Here is a 20,312-nt window from a genome sequence, read left to right on the forward strand (position 1 = left end):
GTATGGTTTCTCTGCAAGGCAGGTTAAAGAGGGATTTCACTAAAATTCAATACTGGACAAAGTGTCTTAGAGACTCAGAAATTAGTGTACATTAAACAAAGAAGAAAAACTACATTGGAGCCAACTAAGGTGGAGTAGCAGCTCTGGTTCAACACAGAGGGAGGGTGAATACAGAGAGAAAGGCAACGGACAGATTCAGTTAGAAAACCAGAGATCAGAAAAGCAACCTGCTCTTGGCTAATCCAGAGGCTGCACTGTTCACTGGTGCTTGAAAATTGTCCCAGGTTTCCCAATTGGCCATGGAGAGCTGAGGTAGGAGCCACCTTGAGGTGGACGCTGCAACTGCAGCTGTGGAGCTGAAGATCTAAGCAAACACAGCTATGATGTCCTGGCAAGCACCTTCCATGTACCCTAGGGTGTACCTAGCAAAACAGGCACAGAAAATATTTTACCCAGGAGATTCAAGTCAGAAACACAAAAGGGAGCCAAACTCGCTTTCTCCTTTGAGTCTAACAGCTGAAGTGACCAGGTGAAGCAGGTCCGAAATGTGAATGAAGATGTAAATATACTCAGGGACCAAGCCTGGGAAGCCTAGGAAGCCTGGGAAGCCTGGAAAGACTGGGTTCATAGGCATCTAAAGGACTGACTCCCCTGCTCCAAACTCTCAGCAGAGACTGGTCACTGCCAGGACCTAGGGGTGTGTTGATCTAATCTCTCCAGAGCAGAAACCACCTAGTAAAGCACCCAAGGCCTGATCAGATCTAAGCCCCACCTGCTGGAACTTCACTCATAAAACTCTGCAGGCATCCCCACCTGGGAGTGCATCAGTCTGGTCTGTGCAGACAAAACTCCAACTGATAATTCTTTGCATTCCATTCTACCTCATATTGGAGAGAAATGAAACTGAGAATTATTTGAATCAGCTTCAGTCTTAGGTTACTCCGAATGGAAACTTGAATGAGATGGACATCCAGAGACAGGAGGTATTTAGAACCCCAAGTAAACCAGATCAAAAAGAACCTCTCCACAACATACTGTATTTAAAATGCCTAACATACAGAACAAGGTTTGAATTTTGAAGCCCCAAGAGGAAAATGTCAGGTCCCATTTCTCAGCACAAACTCTACAAGACAGAAGAGCTTAGAACAACGTGTTCCAAGTCCTGAAAAAAAAAATTACTGTCAACCAAGACTGCTATATCTAGCAAAGCTATCATTCAAAATTAAACATGCAATAAAAACCTTCCAAAATAAGCAGAAACGAATTCATGACTACTAAACCAGCATCTCAAAACTTAAATACTGCACACAGAAGAAACAAAAATAACTAAATAAAACCTAAGAGCACATAAAAAGAAAAAAATCTCATTTGAAAAGTAGATAAGCAAAAGAGAAACAGGACCAAATTTAACATAAGTAAATCAAAATGGCAGGAATAAACATCTCTAATAATGTAAATGTAAATGGTCTCGACTCTGAAAGTAAAAGACATGGGTTGAAAAGAATGGATTAAAAAACAAAATCCAATTATGTCGTTTGCAAGAGATGCACCTCACAGGCAAAGACAGACACAGGCTTAAAGTGAATGGACAGTAATTAATATACAATGAGAATGGAGCCCCAAAACAAGCAAGAATAGCTACTCTCATATCTGACCAAAGTAGGTCTCATACCAAAATTAATCAGAAGAGACAAAGAAGGTCACTTCATATTGGTAAAAGGAACAATCCAACAAGACGACATAATAACAAACATTCATGCTCCAAATGTGGGTGTATCTACTTACATAAAAGAAATACTACTCAAAATGAAGCCTCGATAAGACCCAGTACAATAATATTGGATGATTTCAACACACCTCTCTCACCATTAGATAGGTCACCAGACATAAACTCAGTAAAGACTCTTCAGACCTGAAAAATACTATAAATCAAATAAACCTAACAAACATCTATACAATATTTCGTTCAATGACAACTGAATACACTTTCTTCTCAGTGATTCATGGAAACTTCTCCAAAATAGACCATATTTTAGGCTGCAATGCAACTCTAGCAAATACAAAACAACTGCTATAATTTCTTGTATTTTATCAGATTGTAATGGATAGAAATTAGAAATCACAGAACAAACCCTACAGAAACTATATGAACAAATGGAGATTGAATAATATTCCTTTGAATGATAAGTGTGATAAAAGAAATCAGGAAAAAATTAAAAATTCTTAAGACTCAAGAATAGTGATATAACATACCAGAACCTCTGGGAGAAAATGAAGGCAGTTCTAAGAGGAAGTTTATAGCTATGAGTGCCTATAAAAGAAATTTAGAAAAAGTCCAAATAAACAACCAAGAGGCCCTTGAAAAATAAGAGCACACCAATTCTAAAACCTCTCGAAGGAAGGGAATAATTACGATCAAAGCTAAAATCAATGAACTTGAGAATAAAAAACAATTTAAAGGATTGATGAAACAACGAGCTGGTTCTTCAAAAAAAAGATTGATAAGCCCTTAGCCAAACTAACCAAAAGGGAGAATAAAAACAATCGATTAGAGATGAAAAAGGAAAAATAATAAAGCCATCTCAGAAATTCAGTAGATCATTAGAGACTAATTTGAAAATGGACACTCAATAAAAAGGAAAAATAAGAAGAAATAGACATTTCTAGACAAATATGATCTGCCAAAACTGAATCAAGAGACATAGAAATGGACCAATAACTTGTAATGACAGAGAAACAATAATAAAAAATTTTCCAACAAAGAAAAATCCAGGACCAGATGGATCTTAGCTGAATCCGACCCAAACCTTTAAAGAAGAACTAATGCCAATATTACTCAAATTATTCCATGAAATAAGGAGGGGAACACTTCCAAATTCATTCTATAAAGCCAGAATCACACTCATACCAAAACCAGACAAGAACACCTCAAGGAAAAAAAAAACTATTGGGTCAATATCCCTGATGAACTTAGATACAAATATATTTAGGAAAATATTAGCAAATTCTGTTCAACATATCAAGAAGATTGTATACTACAATCAAGTTGGTTTTATTCCAGAGAGGGCAGGAATGGTTTAATATACACAATCAATAAATAAAATTCATCCCTTTAACAGAACCAAGGACAAAATCACTTAGTAACCTCAGTAGATGCAAACAAAGTCTGACAAAAATTCAGCACCCATTCATGATAAACACTGAAAAAAACTAGGGGTAAAAGGAACCTACCTCAACATAATAAAGGCTACATATGAAAAAACCCAAAGCCAACCTCATAGTAAATAGGGGACCACTAAAAGCCATTTCCTTTAAAATCTGAGACAAGACAAGGATGTCCACATTCACCACCCCTATTTAATATAGTTCTAGAAATTCTAGCAGAGCAATTAGGCAAGAGAAGGAAATAAAAGGTATAAAAACAGTAAAGGAATAATTTCAAATTATCACTGTTTGCAGATGATATAATCCTATACCTAAAAGATCCCAAAAAGTCCCCCAAAACACTGCTAGAGATAATAAACAAATTTGGCCAAAATAGCACGTTACAAAAATCAACATTTAAAAATAGCTTTGATATAATAACAATGGATCTGCTGAGAAAGGAATCAGGAAAACAATTCTATTCACAATAAGCTCAAAAAAGAAAATCTAGGACTAAAGCTAATCAAGGAAGTGAAAGACCTTCTACAATGAAAACAATAGAACATTGAAGAAATAAACGAGGAAGACCTCAGAAGTTGCAACGACCTTCCAATTTCATGGATAAGCAGAATTTTTATTGTTTAAATGGCCATACCCACCAAAACCAATATACAGATTCAATGCAATTCCCATCAAAATACCAATGACATTCTTCTTCAAAGAACTTTAGAAAAACCAGTCCTAAAATTCATTTGGAAGAATAACCAAATAACCAAAATAACAAAGAAATTCTAAGCCAAAAAAGCAATGCTGGAGGACATCACAATACCTCACTTCAAATTAGACTACAGAGATATAGTAATAAAAACTGACTGCATGGTACTGGCAATAAAAGCAAACACACAGATCAACACTACAGAACAGAAGACAGAGACAAACCCACAATCTGTCTCTACAGTCACCTGATCCTTGACACAGGAGCCAAAGACATACCTTTTGAACAAATGGTGCTTGGAAAAATGGCTATCCCTATGTAGAAAAATGAAACTACAAACTTATCTCTAACCTTGCACAACAATCAAATGAAAATGGATCAAAGACCTAGGAATTAGAACAGAAACTATGCAACACCTAATAGAAAATGTAAGGTCAACCCTTCAACAATAGGCACAGGCAACAACTTTCTCCACAGGATTCCCAAAGCTCAGGAAATAATGCCAAGAGTTAGTAAGTGGGATGCTATTAAATTAAAAAGTTTCTGCACAGCAAGGAAAAAAATTAGTAATGTGAAGGGAGAAACCTACAGAATGGGGGGAAAATGCTAGCTACTCTTCTGACAAAGGATTAATATCTAGAATATATAAAGAACTCAAAGCACTTTACACCCCCCAAAAATCAATTAACTCATTTAATAAAGGGACAAATGAACTAAACAGACACTTCTCTGAAGAAGAAATACAAATGGCCAACAAATACATGAAAAAATGTACATCATTAGCAATTAGGGAAATGCAAATCAAACTACACTGAGATTTCATCTCACAACATTCAAATCGGCAGTCATCCAAGAATACATATAATAATAAATGCTGGAAAGGATGTGGAGAAGAAAAGGAACACTTTTTACACTGTTGAGGGACTATATACCAGCACAACCACTATGGAAATTAATAGGGAGGCTCCTCAAAGAACTAAGCATGGAACACCACATGACCAAGCTATACCTCTTTTCTCACTATTTACCCTTTAAAGAATTGAAATCATCTTACTACAGTGATATATGCATACCACAAACTCACAATATCCAAAATATGAAACCAGCATAGGTGTCCATCAATAAATGAATGAATATAGAAAAGGTGTTACGTATATACATAAAGAAAAATGAAATTATGGAATTTGCAGAAAAAATGAATGGAACTGGAGATCATTCTGTTAAGTGAAATAAATCTTAACTCAGAAGGGTAAGGGTCATATGTTCTTTATCATATGCAGAAGTTAAAAAGGAAAACAAAGGTGGGGGTGGATCTCCTAAAAAATCAAAGGGAGATCAGTAGAGGAAAGAGACCAGGAGGTAGGAGATGGAAGGGAGAGAGGAAATGCTAAGGAGTGATTACTGCTCAAATTATGTTGTTATATTGTGTGCATGTATGAATATGTAAGAACAAATTCCATGTGTACAACCATAATACACCGAAAAACAATATGGGGGGAAAAAAGAATTACTCTAAGTTCCTAATAAGTAGGTAAAGCCAAGGCCAAAGAAGCAGACACACACAAAAATCCAATGGTGCTTTCCTGGGTCTATCATATATTCTCATATTTCTGTCAAACCTAAAAGGTGTCCCATTCTGATGTAATTTCCATTAGTCTACTGAGACTACAAAACACGGGAAGTATTAGCAGTTAACTATGCTACTGATATTCATGTCATCACGGATTTTCTAATTACATAAAAGGAAGCCAACTATACTCAACTCAAAGCTGTTCATAGAATAAAAGTCTCCAACTTCTCCTGATAAAGCATACCATCAGTATAACACTGAAGCACACTTCTTACATATTTATTTCTAGTAAAAGTAGTTACATATTTGTGCAACAGATCCAATGGTGCACTCCACCTCCAAACTATATCTATCCAGAACCTGTGAACATGATCTTATTTGAAAAAAGAATCTTTGCAGATGTAATTAAGAATTTCTATATAAGATAATCCTGGATATGCCCAAACTCAATAACAACTGTCCTCAGAAGAGACCTTTATGAACAGAGAGATGCACAGGAGAGGTAGCTAAGTGATGAGGAAGGCAATGACTAGAATATAAATATATAAGCCAAGAAATGCAAAGGACTGCTGGAAAAAACATGGAATGGATTCTCTCTCAGAGATTCTAGGAAACAACCCCTGCTGATAAAGTTTGATTTCACACTTCTGGCCTCTAAAACTGAAAGAGTAAACTTCTGTTGTTTCAAGTCACCAAGTATGTGGCAATTGTTGTGGCAATGCTAGAAAACTAAGAAAGTTAAGAGCATGCATACTATAAAGATACAATAAATACTTTAAAACTAGAAAATAAATATAAGCAGACATTCAAATAAATCTAAGTAGACGTTCTAACACTGCATATGCCCCACTGGTTAATCCTGTGTAACACTATGGAGAACGGAGCTTTATTTAGATCATCATGTAGGCAGAATAAACAATAACACAACAGTCTTCAAGACCCTAACTGCTATGTGTGAGGCCCTGGTTTGAGTCCAGTATAGAAAGGAAGAAAAAGAAGGGAAAAACTAACTAAATCATATGTGCTAGCACAGACCTGTCATATGAAGCAGAGAACTGTATATTCCAGGCCAGTCTAGCAACTCAGAGAGACCACCCTTTTCAAATTAAAAAAAAAAAAAAAAAAAAACCAGGACTGAGGATGTAGCTCAGTGGTAAAGTACCCCTGGGTTCAATCCCCAGTACCAAAATATATAACAAAAACATTAACTACTAAATTTCTTCTACTTTTCCTACAATAATCTCACACACAGTCACAATTTTTCTACTTAGGTCTAAAAGCATTTTGTTTACCATTAGAAATTCTACAATTACTTCTGACATAATTTCCATATCATCATCTTCAATACTGTGCTTCATTAATTTTGACTAGCATAATAATTAGCCACACAATTTAAGAATGCTTATTAGTAAAATATCAAATTGCTACAAACTAAGAAGTCAGAAAGGACTACTGGAGTCCTGCACTCCTAATCATTTATGAACTTCCGGTCTAGTCTTACTTTCCTTTGAGAGCAGGGAAGTTACACCACAAAGAGCAGGATTTCTAATATAGAAAACAATCTTAAACATATTCAAGCAACTGTTTAAAAAACAGAATATGAAGGCTCACAATTATGGTATAAAAAGCAGCAGTTGAAAACAACTTAAATGCCCATACAAAAATTTATCTGATTTTAGATAAAAAATTGGAATACATTATAATGAAGATGACCAATTAATTTATCATCCAAAGTATCACTTTGGAAAAAATACTATTAATATTTTTACTGACACAAAAATCATAAACTGAGACTGTTTCAGGTAAGTAAGGACACTGATTAAAATAGGATATTTTGCTCTACTACTTGCCGAGCACAAGTTAACAGGGCCCTGGATTTAATACCCACCACCAACATCACCACCACCAACAACACACACAACACAAAAAAAAACAAACTGGACCAGCATGTGTCAGTATGTGAGGACCTGGGTTCAATCCCCAGAATGGTCACATGTACACAAAAAGGGAATTACTTATTTAAATTTACACTTATAATATAAAGTATAAATACAAAGGTAAGGCAGTAGTGGTTGTCTTTAAGGTAGAAAGTGAACACTGAGATAAAAGAATAGGAGATTTAGTGGACTTTTTTAACACTATAAAAAAACAAAGTAAAACCCTAATACTTGTTAATTCTACACAGACTTGTGGATATTTATTACATTATTCTAAGTGTTCTGAAATTTCAAACATTCAATTGCCAGACAACACACACAATATGGTTAAGAAGAGAGCCCTAATAAGTTGAAATGTCCTCTTTTAACAAACATGTACCAATGTAGGTGTTAAGCTTGCGAAATCTTTCTTGAGCTTTCACTTTTTCAAAAATTGAAACAACAAGAAAGCAACCAAGTCAAAGAACTACAATGACAAGAAACCTGTTCCAATATTAGCCACAGCCAGCTTGGTGGTCCACATCTGTAATTCCAGTAGTTCAGGAGGCTGAGGTAGAGGGATTACAAGTTCAAAGCCAGTTTCAGCAACTTGGTGAAGCCCTAAGCAATTTAGCAAGACCCTGTCTCAAATAAAATATGAAAAGGTCTGGGGATGTGGCTCAGTGGTTAAGTGCCCCTGGGTTCAATTCTGATGCCGAAAATAAAATAAAATAAATAAACAAACAAACAAACAAATAAATAAAGGGTGGGGACCCCGCAATTGCCATTCTTTTGGGAAAGAGTGATTTGAAAAATTAGAAAAGTCTGACAAGCCTACAAAATCCACAATCCTGCCAAAATCTCACTCACTGGAGTAGGCCATTGGCTTTTTTAGTAATATTACTGATGGGTGCAAGGTCCTTGCAATTTCCAAAAGGAAGCACACATAATAATAATAACTTAACACTTTAAGACTTTCTTTTCCTATAGATGCTCTAAATTCAGCTGTAACCTATAACTGTTCCCTTTCGGAAGGGATCGTATCAGACCCCTTCTACTCCAGGCTTCAAACAGGGAATGGAAGCAGAAAAGAGATTAGCGTAAAACTCCAAGCATTAAGAATTGCAAGTTCAGGAGGAAAAGTTTTAATTTATTTGCTATGAAATGGAAATCTATTACCATCTTCTGAAAATTACTATGAAACTTAAGTCAATTGGGAGAAAAATGTTTGTATTTTGGTTTACTGATCATTTCCACCATATGCCCAGCGCTGCTTTAACACTTTCTACCTTGGATGTCAACATATGATTTCCTATGCACCAAGCTACCATTAACATTATTTTGCTCATTCCACAAAGAAACTAATCATTTTAGGAGTGTATCGAACTCAAATATTCCACCCGCACTTGCCCTTTTAAAAATTTACAATCTGTACAAGTACACTGATAATTCTTAAATCTGAAAATACAGACAAAAAGTAAAATTTTCATCCCCTTAATTATTCCTACTGAGACTATCAAAATTAAGTTTTTTCCTGTAGTATCTTCCAACTTTGCCCCATGTAGGTAGGTAGGTAAGTAGATACGTATATATATAAACACATACACACACACACACAATTATATGCATTCTTACTAAAAATGTGGTGCTAACCATGCATGGTGGTCACACACACCTATAATCCCAGTTACTTAGCAGACTGAGGCAGGAAGATCACAAGTTTAAGGCCAGTTTCAGCAACTTAGTAAGACCCTGTCCCAAAATAAAAAATCAGAGGGGCTGGGCATGTAGCTCAGTGGTAGAACACTCAAGTTCAATTCCCAGTAATGAGGGAAAAAACAGAAACAAAAATCCACACGTGATGCTACACATATTGCTTGTAGTCTTCTCCATCAGCATTTAATTCATGCCCCTATGTTATTTTTAAAAGGGGAGGGGGGATCCCCAAACTAATGGTATGGAACCCTCTTATTCAACAGTCCCTTTAGAGAGAAAATTTGACAGCAACAAACAAACTTGGTAATTTCCAAACTGGATACAAAAGTATATAACTGGGAAAAATGAATCCCTGCTTCAAAACTATTTTTGTCATCCCTTAAGCCTTCCCCAAAGTCCAATTTTAATTTAAAACAGTAACTATGTGAAAATATTAAGAAATAATAATACATGAAAATGAAAATCACTACACAGAGCTTAATAGTTCTGCCCCAGTAAGCAAAGGCTAGAAGTGAATTATGGCAACAGAGTCTCCAAAATTAAATATTAGAACCCAGTGTCTAAGACTGCTCATTTTAGCTGGGGATGTAGCTCAGTTGGTAGAGTGCTTGCCTCACATGCACAAGGCCCTGGGTTCAATCCCCAGCACTGCCAAAAAAAAAAAAAGACTGCTCATTTTAATAAGTGCTTGAGAACAGATTTCTAAAAAAAATAAGTATCCAATTGATTCTAGAGTAAGACTAGAATATGCTTTCTTATAACATGTAGGTTTTTTTACTCTAGCATGTTTTATCAATAATGAGGCACAAACCATAAAACAAAGTTAAGATTTAATTATCTTCCCACAGTGAAAAATATACACAAAGTTACGGTGAAACGAATTTTCAGAAAATTAAATTTCACTATTGGCTTACAACTTAAGAGATGTTTTATCTGCATCTTTATATATATATGTATATATATATACACACACACACACACACACACATAATTTTTGCTTGTAGATGGACACAATAGCTTTATTTTATTAATTTATTTTAATGTGTTGCTGAGCATCAAACCCAGTGACTCACATGTGCTAGACAAGCGCTCTACCATTGGGCTATAATTCCAGTGCTTATCTGCATTTTTAATCCATCAACAGACAACAGACCTCTTAAACTTTAGTCTTTCTAAACATATATTTTATCAACACAGTGATGCACAAAAGTATTTCTTTTTAAAGGAACCCATTAATGAAATTACCTACTTTGGTTTTTCAATAAAGTACTTGTTTAGTCTATCAATGTTCGTCTGTTTTTTAAATAAATAAAAATGTTTACAATTAAGTATATACAGAAGTCCAAAAGGCCAAAGATCCAAGTAACAATGTACATTAATTATATACTAACTTTGTCCTCTGATAAGCATTTGTCCTAAGTGCTACTCAAAGAATCTTTCCTCTCTTGGGACATATCTTCAGGCTCACACTCCACACACTCTTAAAAGTATAAAAATTATCTACAGATTATAGCTACTTCCAAGTCACCAGGTTCTTCTGTCCCCTATAACAAGCATCTCTAAAGGTAGGTAGGTGGTAGAGATAACACCACATTTCTGCAGGAGTTATTTCAGTCAGTTCTTAAAAAGCCTGTCTTTCCCTTTTATAATCCTCCTGTTCAATATTTTGGCCATGGATACTTTTTTTAGGAGGTCAGCCAAGCCATTCAGTGAAAACCTCTGCTTTAATGATTACTAGGCTTTGATATGGTACTACAGGATGATTGTGATCTAGGTACTAAATGTTCCCTACATATCAAAGACTAGTGAGTACTAAAACAAAATTTACAAACTGGATTTTATTAAACTGGAAATAATGCTATACAATTATCATTTCTACCTGTGGAAGAGGCAGGACTATCTTTTAGATGTCAAGATTGAATTTCATGTGTATTGCAACAAAGAAGTAGGCTACCAGGTTTAGATCAAACTTTAACATAGAAAAATACAAATTCAAACTAATTCTGAGTGCAGAACTGACAAAGAACACAAGAAATCAACTGGTTAACCCCTTGCCTGAAGTCAGAAAGGATATATGCCCTATTTTACCATAAAGAAAACGAGATCCCAAGATTTCCCAAATTCAGTGTTTTCCAACTTTCTGAATCATATGTCACAGTAATGCATACATTTACATCACAAACCTTACATGTGCTGTTTTAATTTACATTTATGTGAAGCAAAGGTTTCATAAAATAATTTGCTTACTATTTGCAATGCATTGATATTTGCTCTTCAACTTTTTAAGCTGCTGATCATGAAACATTAAACTGACTCCTCTACTACTACTGAGTGACAATATCCACAGTTTGAAAAACTACATCAGAAGGTAGTGTTTCAACAAATTGTATTCACCATAACTATAAATACCACATCATGAAATTGTGTTGCCTTTCTACTACCATACACTTACTGATTCTTAAAGTTATATACAAAACATAAAAATGCTTAAAGAAAGAAAAGGATAGTTTGACAAGCAGAATCAAAGAACAGAAAAGCCAAAACTCGGGTTAGCTTAAATCATCAGAAAGATGTGTGGTAATGTCAACTGAAAACGCATTGAAGTATGTTTAAATGCCATCCTTTTCAACAATTTAGGCAGTCTTTCCATAACATCAAATAGTAAAATCTGTTAAGCAAATCTTTTCTTTAGCAATAATATAAAAATAATTAACACTCTCAACTAGGAAAACTATCAACTCAAAGAGACCTTACCCAAACTACAGATGTTTCTGGTTTCTCCTCATAAATAGTCTTAACCTTGAGAGAGATATGCACATATTTCTAAAGTAATGTAACAAAAAAATTGTCATATGAGGAAGGAAAATGCAAAACATGCAAAAGGGGGACAATAGGAACATTTGAAAAATAGCAAACAGGAGTCCTTTTAAAAAATGGGAAAAAACAATACAGTAAAATTAACTCTTCTCTTTCCCTTCACTCCTCTCTCTTTTTTAAAAGACTTACAGCCTCAGAAAAAAAGAATACAAATTGAGCATTTTAAAGCCATTCTACCTCAAATCATAATGCTCAAATCCATCACTTTCTAGCTGCATTTAAAATCCTAGAGATCCTAGCACAGAAAATCTTGAAAGATAAAATCTTGAGTCAAGGGAACTTTAAGAAACAAGAATACTATGCATTTGTGATCAAACTAGTCTTAAATGATTTTATCCTTTAAATGTTAACAGAGGTCACACCAGGGTTCAAGGTAAGAAGTATGTCAAAACAAATGAAAGTAAAATAACACCCTCTCATTTCAAAGAGAGGAATTTTGGTTGAGCTGTGACCCTGCAGCAAATTTAGCCAGGATGAACCCTCTTCTATGCACATAAAAAAGTCTGACACAGACACTTCCCACTCTAGCAATATTAAGAAAACACTGTATTATTTGATATATAATTTGCCAACAACTAACATGTCAGTGGATTTGTTTAGGAAGTTTAGTTCTGTATACTAATTTCACTTTCCTTACTCCCTTCCTCTAAACTCAAACAAGCCCAGGAATCTTTTGTAGAGAAAAGAGAAAAATATTGAAGTGAAGATGGTCAATGGGAGACAGATGCTCAACATTTGGCAGCGTACTTCATAAAGGTAAACAAGTGATCAGCTTACTTGACACTAACACCCAGTTCCTAACCCACAATTTTCTATCTCAACAAAACTTTACACAGGTATTTTTTCTCATTTCAACATAATAAACTCACTTTTCACCATACAGATTTATTTTAAAAAGAAATCTTGAAAAAGCTGTTTAATTAGCAAACTGACTAGTATATAAGGCCATTTTTAACAGGATTTTCCATCTTTTAAAATACTGCACATTTTATAATAAACTTTTTTAAAAGCATTTAAGATCACAGTGGCATGGCCAAAGCTATCTTATTGTCATGCCCACATCTCATGCCTTTTGTATTCACTATACTCTTGCTATCTGCACAATAAGACAGCATCCACAGATGTATTTTAAAAATTCAATCTCTTTTCTTTTAAATTTGAAAAAAACAGAAAATGGATATTCCCAGTCATTCCATGTAATTGCTGTTGAGGAAAGGAACAAAAGAAAGAAGATGTGAGTCACTATGTTAGAAGAAATCTGGCTAGCCTTCTCCCAAACCTAAGGTTTACTAAATTACAACAGAGATCTCTTTGTGGAGATAGTCTACTACACATTTTGACTCACTATTACTTTCATACTTACTGTGAAGTTAAACTGCTATCAGTGAGAAAGCATTTCTTCTGATCTGTAGTGTTTGGATAAAATCCAAAACTTATTAATGTTACTTTTCTTTTAAAAACCAAACTATTTGACAAATTCCAAATTGAACAAATAAAATTGCCAGCTTCCCCAACCCTCCCAACTTCTTTCTACCTATCCCCTGGGGCACAAAAGTAAAGAGTCAAAAACTCACATTATGATTATTTCTTTTCTCAAAGAGAATAACAAATAGAAGATGCAAACAGACGAAGAATCTTTCTTTGGTTAAAATCCTGAGTCCTCCTCAACTAGGCCTAAGTCTTAGTCTATAAAAACTAAAGATTCAAACACAAATGACTTCATCCATCTCTACCCCTACATTAAAAGACTTTAGTAAATACTAACATACTAACAGCTAAAAGTTAAATCCTTAGGATAACTCTAGGCTCCCCTTAACATGCCTACTTCTTTAAGCTCAAGGCTGCCAAAAGAATTTACTGTTTGTGCTACAACACTTGAAGACAGGTCCTGAACACCTCTTAGAACATTAACTGAAAAGAGTTTACAATTGTGAATCTTTTCTCTGTCTGTCTGAGATACGTTTCTCCTCCTACAAAACTGGAGTGTCTTTCTCAATGGCCCGAAAGTCATTATTTTAAAATGTAATCACCAAAAAGGATAAGGTTTCTATCTCCCAGTCTCTATGGGAAAACAAAATCTTAATTTTGATAACTACTTAACAGCTAACAGACACAAATGGCATGATTAACATGTTTTGCCAACTCTTAATTTTTTCACTTCTGATTCTACTGAGCCTCAGTTCACCTCCTCCCTCTTATTCTCCCTTTAAAAGGCCTAGTCACTTCTGTGCAAGTGGAAGTTGAGTTCCGTTCATGCTACTAGACTCTTCTCTATTGCAAGTGTGTCACTGATTAAAATCTATCTTTACCACTTTAGTGTACTATTTTGTTTACCTTTGACAAAAAGAATAAAGAAGGAAAGTTAAATATGATTAGTAAAGACTTGGCTATTTTATATAAAATCACTAAATATAAAGTTCTTTAAAAAAAAAAAAACACTGAAGGTTTTAACTTCATGAAGGAGTCATAATTCAAGGAATCAATCAGGATTTGGGAACAAGGTCCTCCGCAAACATCAAGCCCCAGTCCCTCTTTCTACAAATGATGAATCTAAGGTCCAACAAGATTAAGTGACTTACCAAAGGTGATTTCAATGAGGGATTTGATTTTAGAAGGAGCTAACTCAGCATGATTCTCTTTCTGACTCCAACATGAAAATATTCTTCCTCTTGTATTCTCATTGATAAAGCAACATTCACCATTAATCATTCAAGTCACGAACAGAGATGAATACATATTATCCTTCTGAAACACGCACATTTTTATAATTCCACTGTACACCAACAATAAACGGAGGAAAATCTGGTGCAAGTAACATGAAATTCCATTTCACTCAGGAAAAACTATTTCAACAGTCCTAAACAAATATATGAAACTGCCTTGGTGAGGAAAAACTGCTTTTACACACAAGCTTAGAAAATAAACTCCCATGCATAAATCTGAAGAGTGCCAAATGATTTAGATAGTCTTAAAAATAGCCAAAAGATGAAAAATAAAAATAAATTTTAAAAACCCTTTTCTGCACTTACCAGCAAAGCATTTGGAACAGAGATTCATAGTCTTGCTGGACCTGGGGCAAAAAAAAAAAAAAAAGAAAAGAAAGAAAGAAGAGCTAAAAATTCTGTATCAATCTAATCAAAACATAAGATGTTTGAAATGTAGGCAAAGAATTTCCTGGCCAGACAGGAAACTAATAAATGAATAACAAGTTCCTGGCTAACCATCCATTCTCCCAAAAAACCAAAACAAACAAAACAGTAAAAAGTAAATATACCATATGATTTTCATTTTTTACCCGTGAGTTAATCAATGCTTTATTTCATTTGCTATAATAACTCAGGCAGCAATAACTTTGGAAATACTTTAATATGCCCAAAAGACAGCACAGGAGTCAATGTGTCCCACCTACCCTGTAGTCATACTCATTTGATCTCCAAAACATTACCTGAACTTTTCTCTTTTTTCTTTTTCTTTTTTTTTTTTTTTTTGGGGGGGGGGGTGCTGGGGTTGAACCCACAGGCACTTTACCATTGAGCTATGCCCCCAGTCCTTTTAATTTTTTTATATTCAGAGAGACTGTCACTAAGTTGCTTAGGACCTCACTAAAGGCATGTACCATGAACCTGGCAAATTACTTGAACTTTTATCTCTTCTGCTTTTCTCTCATTCTAGTCCCAGTTCAGTTCCTAATCACCTATGACCCTGTTGTTTAAAATTCTTCTTCAGGTGTTCCCAAATTTGTGCCCTTTCATCTGTTAACAGTAGCTACAATTCATTGAATATTACCTTGGATGGGCATTCAACATACATTATCTTATTAATCTTCCTAAGATGAATATTACCATATTGATTTTCTTCTAAAATACACCTTCTTTTTTCTCTTGGTACTAGGGATTTAACCTAGGGATACCCTCACTAACCTACATACCCAGACCTCTTTATTTTTTTAAACAGGATCTCACTAAATTACTGAGGCTGGCCTCAAACTTGAGACTCTCCTGTCTCAGCCTCCCAAGAAGCTGGATTACAGGGATTACAGGCATGTAGCCAGCTCTAAAATGTGCTTTTTATAAAAAATCACATTAGCATTTCTGTAACCAGAAAACACTTTACATTTGGCCACAAGTTATGAATAATTTGGAATAATGAGGAAATGTTAACCCCATCTCCTCTAACGTGTTATTAAACCGAAGGGCCTTAGAAATCAAGGACATGCAGTCTCGTTCCCATATGAGGTTAGCATCTTGCCCAATGTCATATAACTGGATAATTGCAGAAGAATATCTGGCCTGTAGTTTAAGCTAACTCCAAAGGCCATCTTGTCATCCTTCTGTTCACAACACACCTGGCACCACATAGCAGACCAGGGACTACAAGGCAGGTTGTCAATAAGGACTCATCTGTTGGGTTCATCCCTATTTCCTTTCTTGATACTCTATCAAGTGGATGTATTCTTACAGCTTCTCCTTTCAAAAACCTCTTTTTGTTTAAAAGCAAAAAAAAAAAAAAAACAAAAAAAAACAAAACCACGGTGTTGCCAAGTTGATTATAGTCTCTGTTAAGCTGCTACAGCTGGCCTTGAACTTGTGATCTTCCTGCCTGAGCCTCCCAAATGTTGGCATTACAGGCATTGCACCACCACAGGTGGCCCAAAAACCTCTCAGAATGCTTCCTGGTGGACAAGCTGACCTATTTGCAGGTTCACTCCTCAGCAACTCCCCTCCCAATACATCTGAGCCTTCAAGGAGAGTTGTACCTACAAATAGAATAAGTCAACTTTCTTCCAGCCTATGTACTAGATTTTATAATTACAGAGAGTTTATCTTTCAGGAAGTATTTCCTGATGACTATGATTGTTTTCCAACATGATGAAACCCAAAATCTAACGGTTAGTCATTGTCATACAGTGGCAAGATGACATGGGGGAAACCTATTTCTCTTTCTCAAAGGAGATGCTGCATTAACAAGTGAATATTCTTTTAAAATTTTGCTTAATATAAATACATTAAGGGCAGTGAGGAAAATCAAGTATCAATAAATGAATAAAATAAACAGATGAAGAAATGTTAATGCTAGCAAATAACATTTATTACATGTCCACTAAGTGGTACGCATAATACCAGATGCCTTCAACTGTTTCACCAATGATGAAATAGAAGTTCCAAGAGGGTATGTAAGTTACAAAGATCGCAGAAATAGTAAATGAACGAGTCTGGTCTAATTCCAGGCTTCTTTTCACATGCCAAACAAGAGTCTCTGCCCCAATATAGAAGTTAGGGGACATACACCAATCCTAAACTACTCTAATAGGCTGTGAGAATGGTCCCACAACTGAAGACCGAGTCTAATCAAGTTAGTTCCCTGAGAAAGCAAAGCCTCTCATCCGGCAGAAGTACAACCGCCATCCTCACACACACACACACACACACACACACCCCTACACTCACAATCATTTCAGTTCCAACACAAGGAAGAACTAAGGTTGAAGAAATTCCTTTGTTAACTACAACTGCCCTCAGAGAAGCAGGTTCCTCTATGATATGTTTACTATCTCTAGTCCATGCAGTGTCCCAAAGAGCCAGAGATAATTGGTACATCACCTTTGCTGCTTCCCACTGTCCAGTAGGAATCATGGAAAGCCTGCAAAAAACAACTGAGAGCAGCTCAGCTCCAAGTGTGCCAGTTTTAACCTGGGTTCAATCCCTGGTAGCAATAAAAAATGTGTTTCACAAAGCTGTTAAGAAAAAAATTGCAAAATAGTTTTCTCACTCTCCTTGATCTCTTCAGTGTATTTGCAAATGCCCACCACTTATATAAACAACAACTGGTTCATATTCTAAGTAGGAATTTTTCAGCAACACAGAATTAATATAGCTGATATTATTAATCAAAATGTGCTTTAAATCTGAAATAAACCAGATTTTGGCTACAGAAATAATGGTCACTGCTGAACAATGTCATCTTGGATCATAGGGATCAACAACAATGAAACCAAAGGAACTAACAGAAACTTTTGAGAACTTTGCTCCTTTCTCATGTTGTACACGTGAAACCTCAAGCTAACCTCAGGCATCCAACTACTGATTAACCACATAAAAGCAGTATGACCAACCTGCATAGTCTTGGGAGAGAAAACAGTGTTCTCTATACAACAGAAAGCACGAGAGGGAAATGATTCTTCTTTGTCTCCACCACGCCAATGAAACTAGTCTTAGTGATCGCCAAAATTACTATGTTTCTAAAACTAATATATAACAGGTTGAATAATGACTACCTAATGATGTCAAATTATAATCCCTGAAATTTGTCATCCTTAGAAGTTACCTTATCTAGAATAAGGGTCTAATAATAGATATATAATAATAGATATATATAATAATAATTTGTGGATGAATTAAGAAATTTGAAGTGAGGAGATTACCCTGGATTATTCAGGTGAGCTCTAAATGATATTGTTAAGTGTTCTTATAAATGGCAAAGAATGTTCTTGTGAGTTGAGAGATATGCACAGGAAAGGTGATGTTAAGATGGAGACAAACTGAAATGATAAAATCACAAACTCAGGAATGCTGGCACAGCTACCAAAGGCAAGGAATGAATTTTCCCCTAGAGTTCCATGGAAGAAAGACAGCCCTAATGGATTTTGGACTTCTAGCCTCCAGAATTTTCGGAGTAAACTTATTTTGTTTTATGCAGTAATTTGATACACAGCCTCAGAAAATTAATACAGAGTTCTCTGATCTCATCTTTTTTCTCAGCAGCATTTCACCAAATCTTAATATTTTTCCTAAAACACACTCTTTTTTTTTTTTTTTAAGTACCATTTTTAGTTGGTGTTATGATTTGGATGTGAGGTGTTCCCCAAAAGTTCATATGTGACACAATGCAAGAAGGTTCAGAGAAGAAATGATTGGGTTACAAGAGCCTTAACCCAATCAGTGAAATAATCACCTGATGGGATTAAGTAGTAATGGAAGGCAGGCGGGGTGTGGCTGGAAGAGGTAGGGCATTGGGGGCGTGGCTTTGTGTATATATTTGTATCTGGCAAGTGGAGTCTCTTCTCTGCTTTCTGATCATCTTGTGAGTTGCCTCCCCTGGCCACACTCTCCTGCCATAATGTTCTGCCATACCTTGAGCCCTAAGAAATGGAGCCATCTGTCTATGGATTGAGACCTCTGAAACCGTGAGCACTCAAATAAATTCTTCCTTCTCTACAGTTGTTCTGCCCAGGTCCTTTCATCACAATGGTGAAAAAACTGAATAGAATAGTTGTAGATGGACCCAATATCTTTATTTATCTTTATATGTGGTGCTAATGATGGAACCCAGCGCCTCACATGCACTAGGTAAGTACTCTACCAGTGAGCCACAACCCCAGCCCCAAACACTCTTCTTTTACCTTCTTTGTCACTTACATCCTAAATCAAATCTACCTTCCTGGCTACCTAATTTTCTTCCCACCTAGCTGTCCCCTTTCAGCCTCTCACTGGCTCCTCCCCCACCGCCAAGACATTTGTCTGGAAGTCCCCAGGATTCATTCCTCATTACCTCTACTCCTTTCCTCATTAGTGATCTCATGCAGTTCCATGGCTTGAAATATTTTATCTTTACACTAAAAACTTAAGTATGTTTACCTTGAATCCCAAACTTTTCACCTTGCTACAAACTTAAATATTTGTGAAACACCATTTCACATCAGAATTCTCAACCCCCCACCTCAAGCTCCATGAACTTGAAAGCTTCTTATCCACCTTTATAAATGGTAACACCTTCTCCCAAGTTGCTCAAGTCAAAATCCTTTGATTCCCTTCTTTTCTTCAGTTTCCCATGGACAACAAGATCCAATGTCTTATCCTGAAAAGAGACCTGAAATCTTCTCTTTTTACTCAGTGCTTCTACTCTGGCCACCACTAACTCTTCCCTATACCATAGTAAATGACTTTGAACTGGTCTCCTCATTCCCATTCTTGACCTTCAACAGTGATTTTCCATGTAATAGCAGGATAATCTTTTAAAAACAACTTAGATCATGCCACTTTCTTAACACCATTCACCAAGTTTCTGCTGCATTTAGTCTAAAACTCAAACTTTCACTGGAAGTCCCCCAGTGATATGATCTGCCTACCCTATCCCTTTCCACTGTTAACCATTTTGTCCCTTTTATTCACCACATTCCAACCAAACTGGTCTTTTTTCTGTTCCTAAAATGTACCACAGAGTTTTTGTCCATGATGTTACCTTTATCTCCAAATCACTGTTAAGGCAGTCTTTTTTGTCACTCAGGTTCTAGTTCAAACATATTCATAGTCTTCCCCTGACCAAATTTAAATCATCCCTCTTCTTTTCCTTCACAGTACATCATTCTGTGATATAT

At 35.7% G+C, this 20,312-nt stretch overlaps 1 protein-coding gene across 4 annotated transcripts in view; it reads right to left on the reverse strand.

The window, feature by feature from the left end:
- ZFAND3 (zinc finger AN1-type containing 3) overlaps nucleotides 1–20,312 on the reverse strand; it is a 383,326-nt gene that overhangs the window by 225,257 nt on the left and 137,757 nt on the right. The window contains exon 2 of one of the 4 annotated variants that reach the window (XM_079148363.1): nucleotides 14,968–15,008. The exons of the other annotated variants lie outside the window; for them this stretch is intronic. Coding sequence (XP_079004489.1) covers nucleotides 14,968–15,008 — 41 coding nt within the window. The remainder of the gene's footprint in view (nucleotides 1–14,967; nucleotides 15,009–20,312) is intronic. 4 annotated transcript variants of the gene reach the window in all.

This window comes from Sciurus vulgaris (assembly GCF_902686455.1).
Source record: "Sciurus vulgaris genome assembly, chromosome: 7".
Lineage (NCBI taxonomy): Eukaryota > Metazoa > Chordata > Mammalia > Rodentia > Sciuridae > Sciurus > Sciurus vulgaris.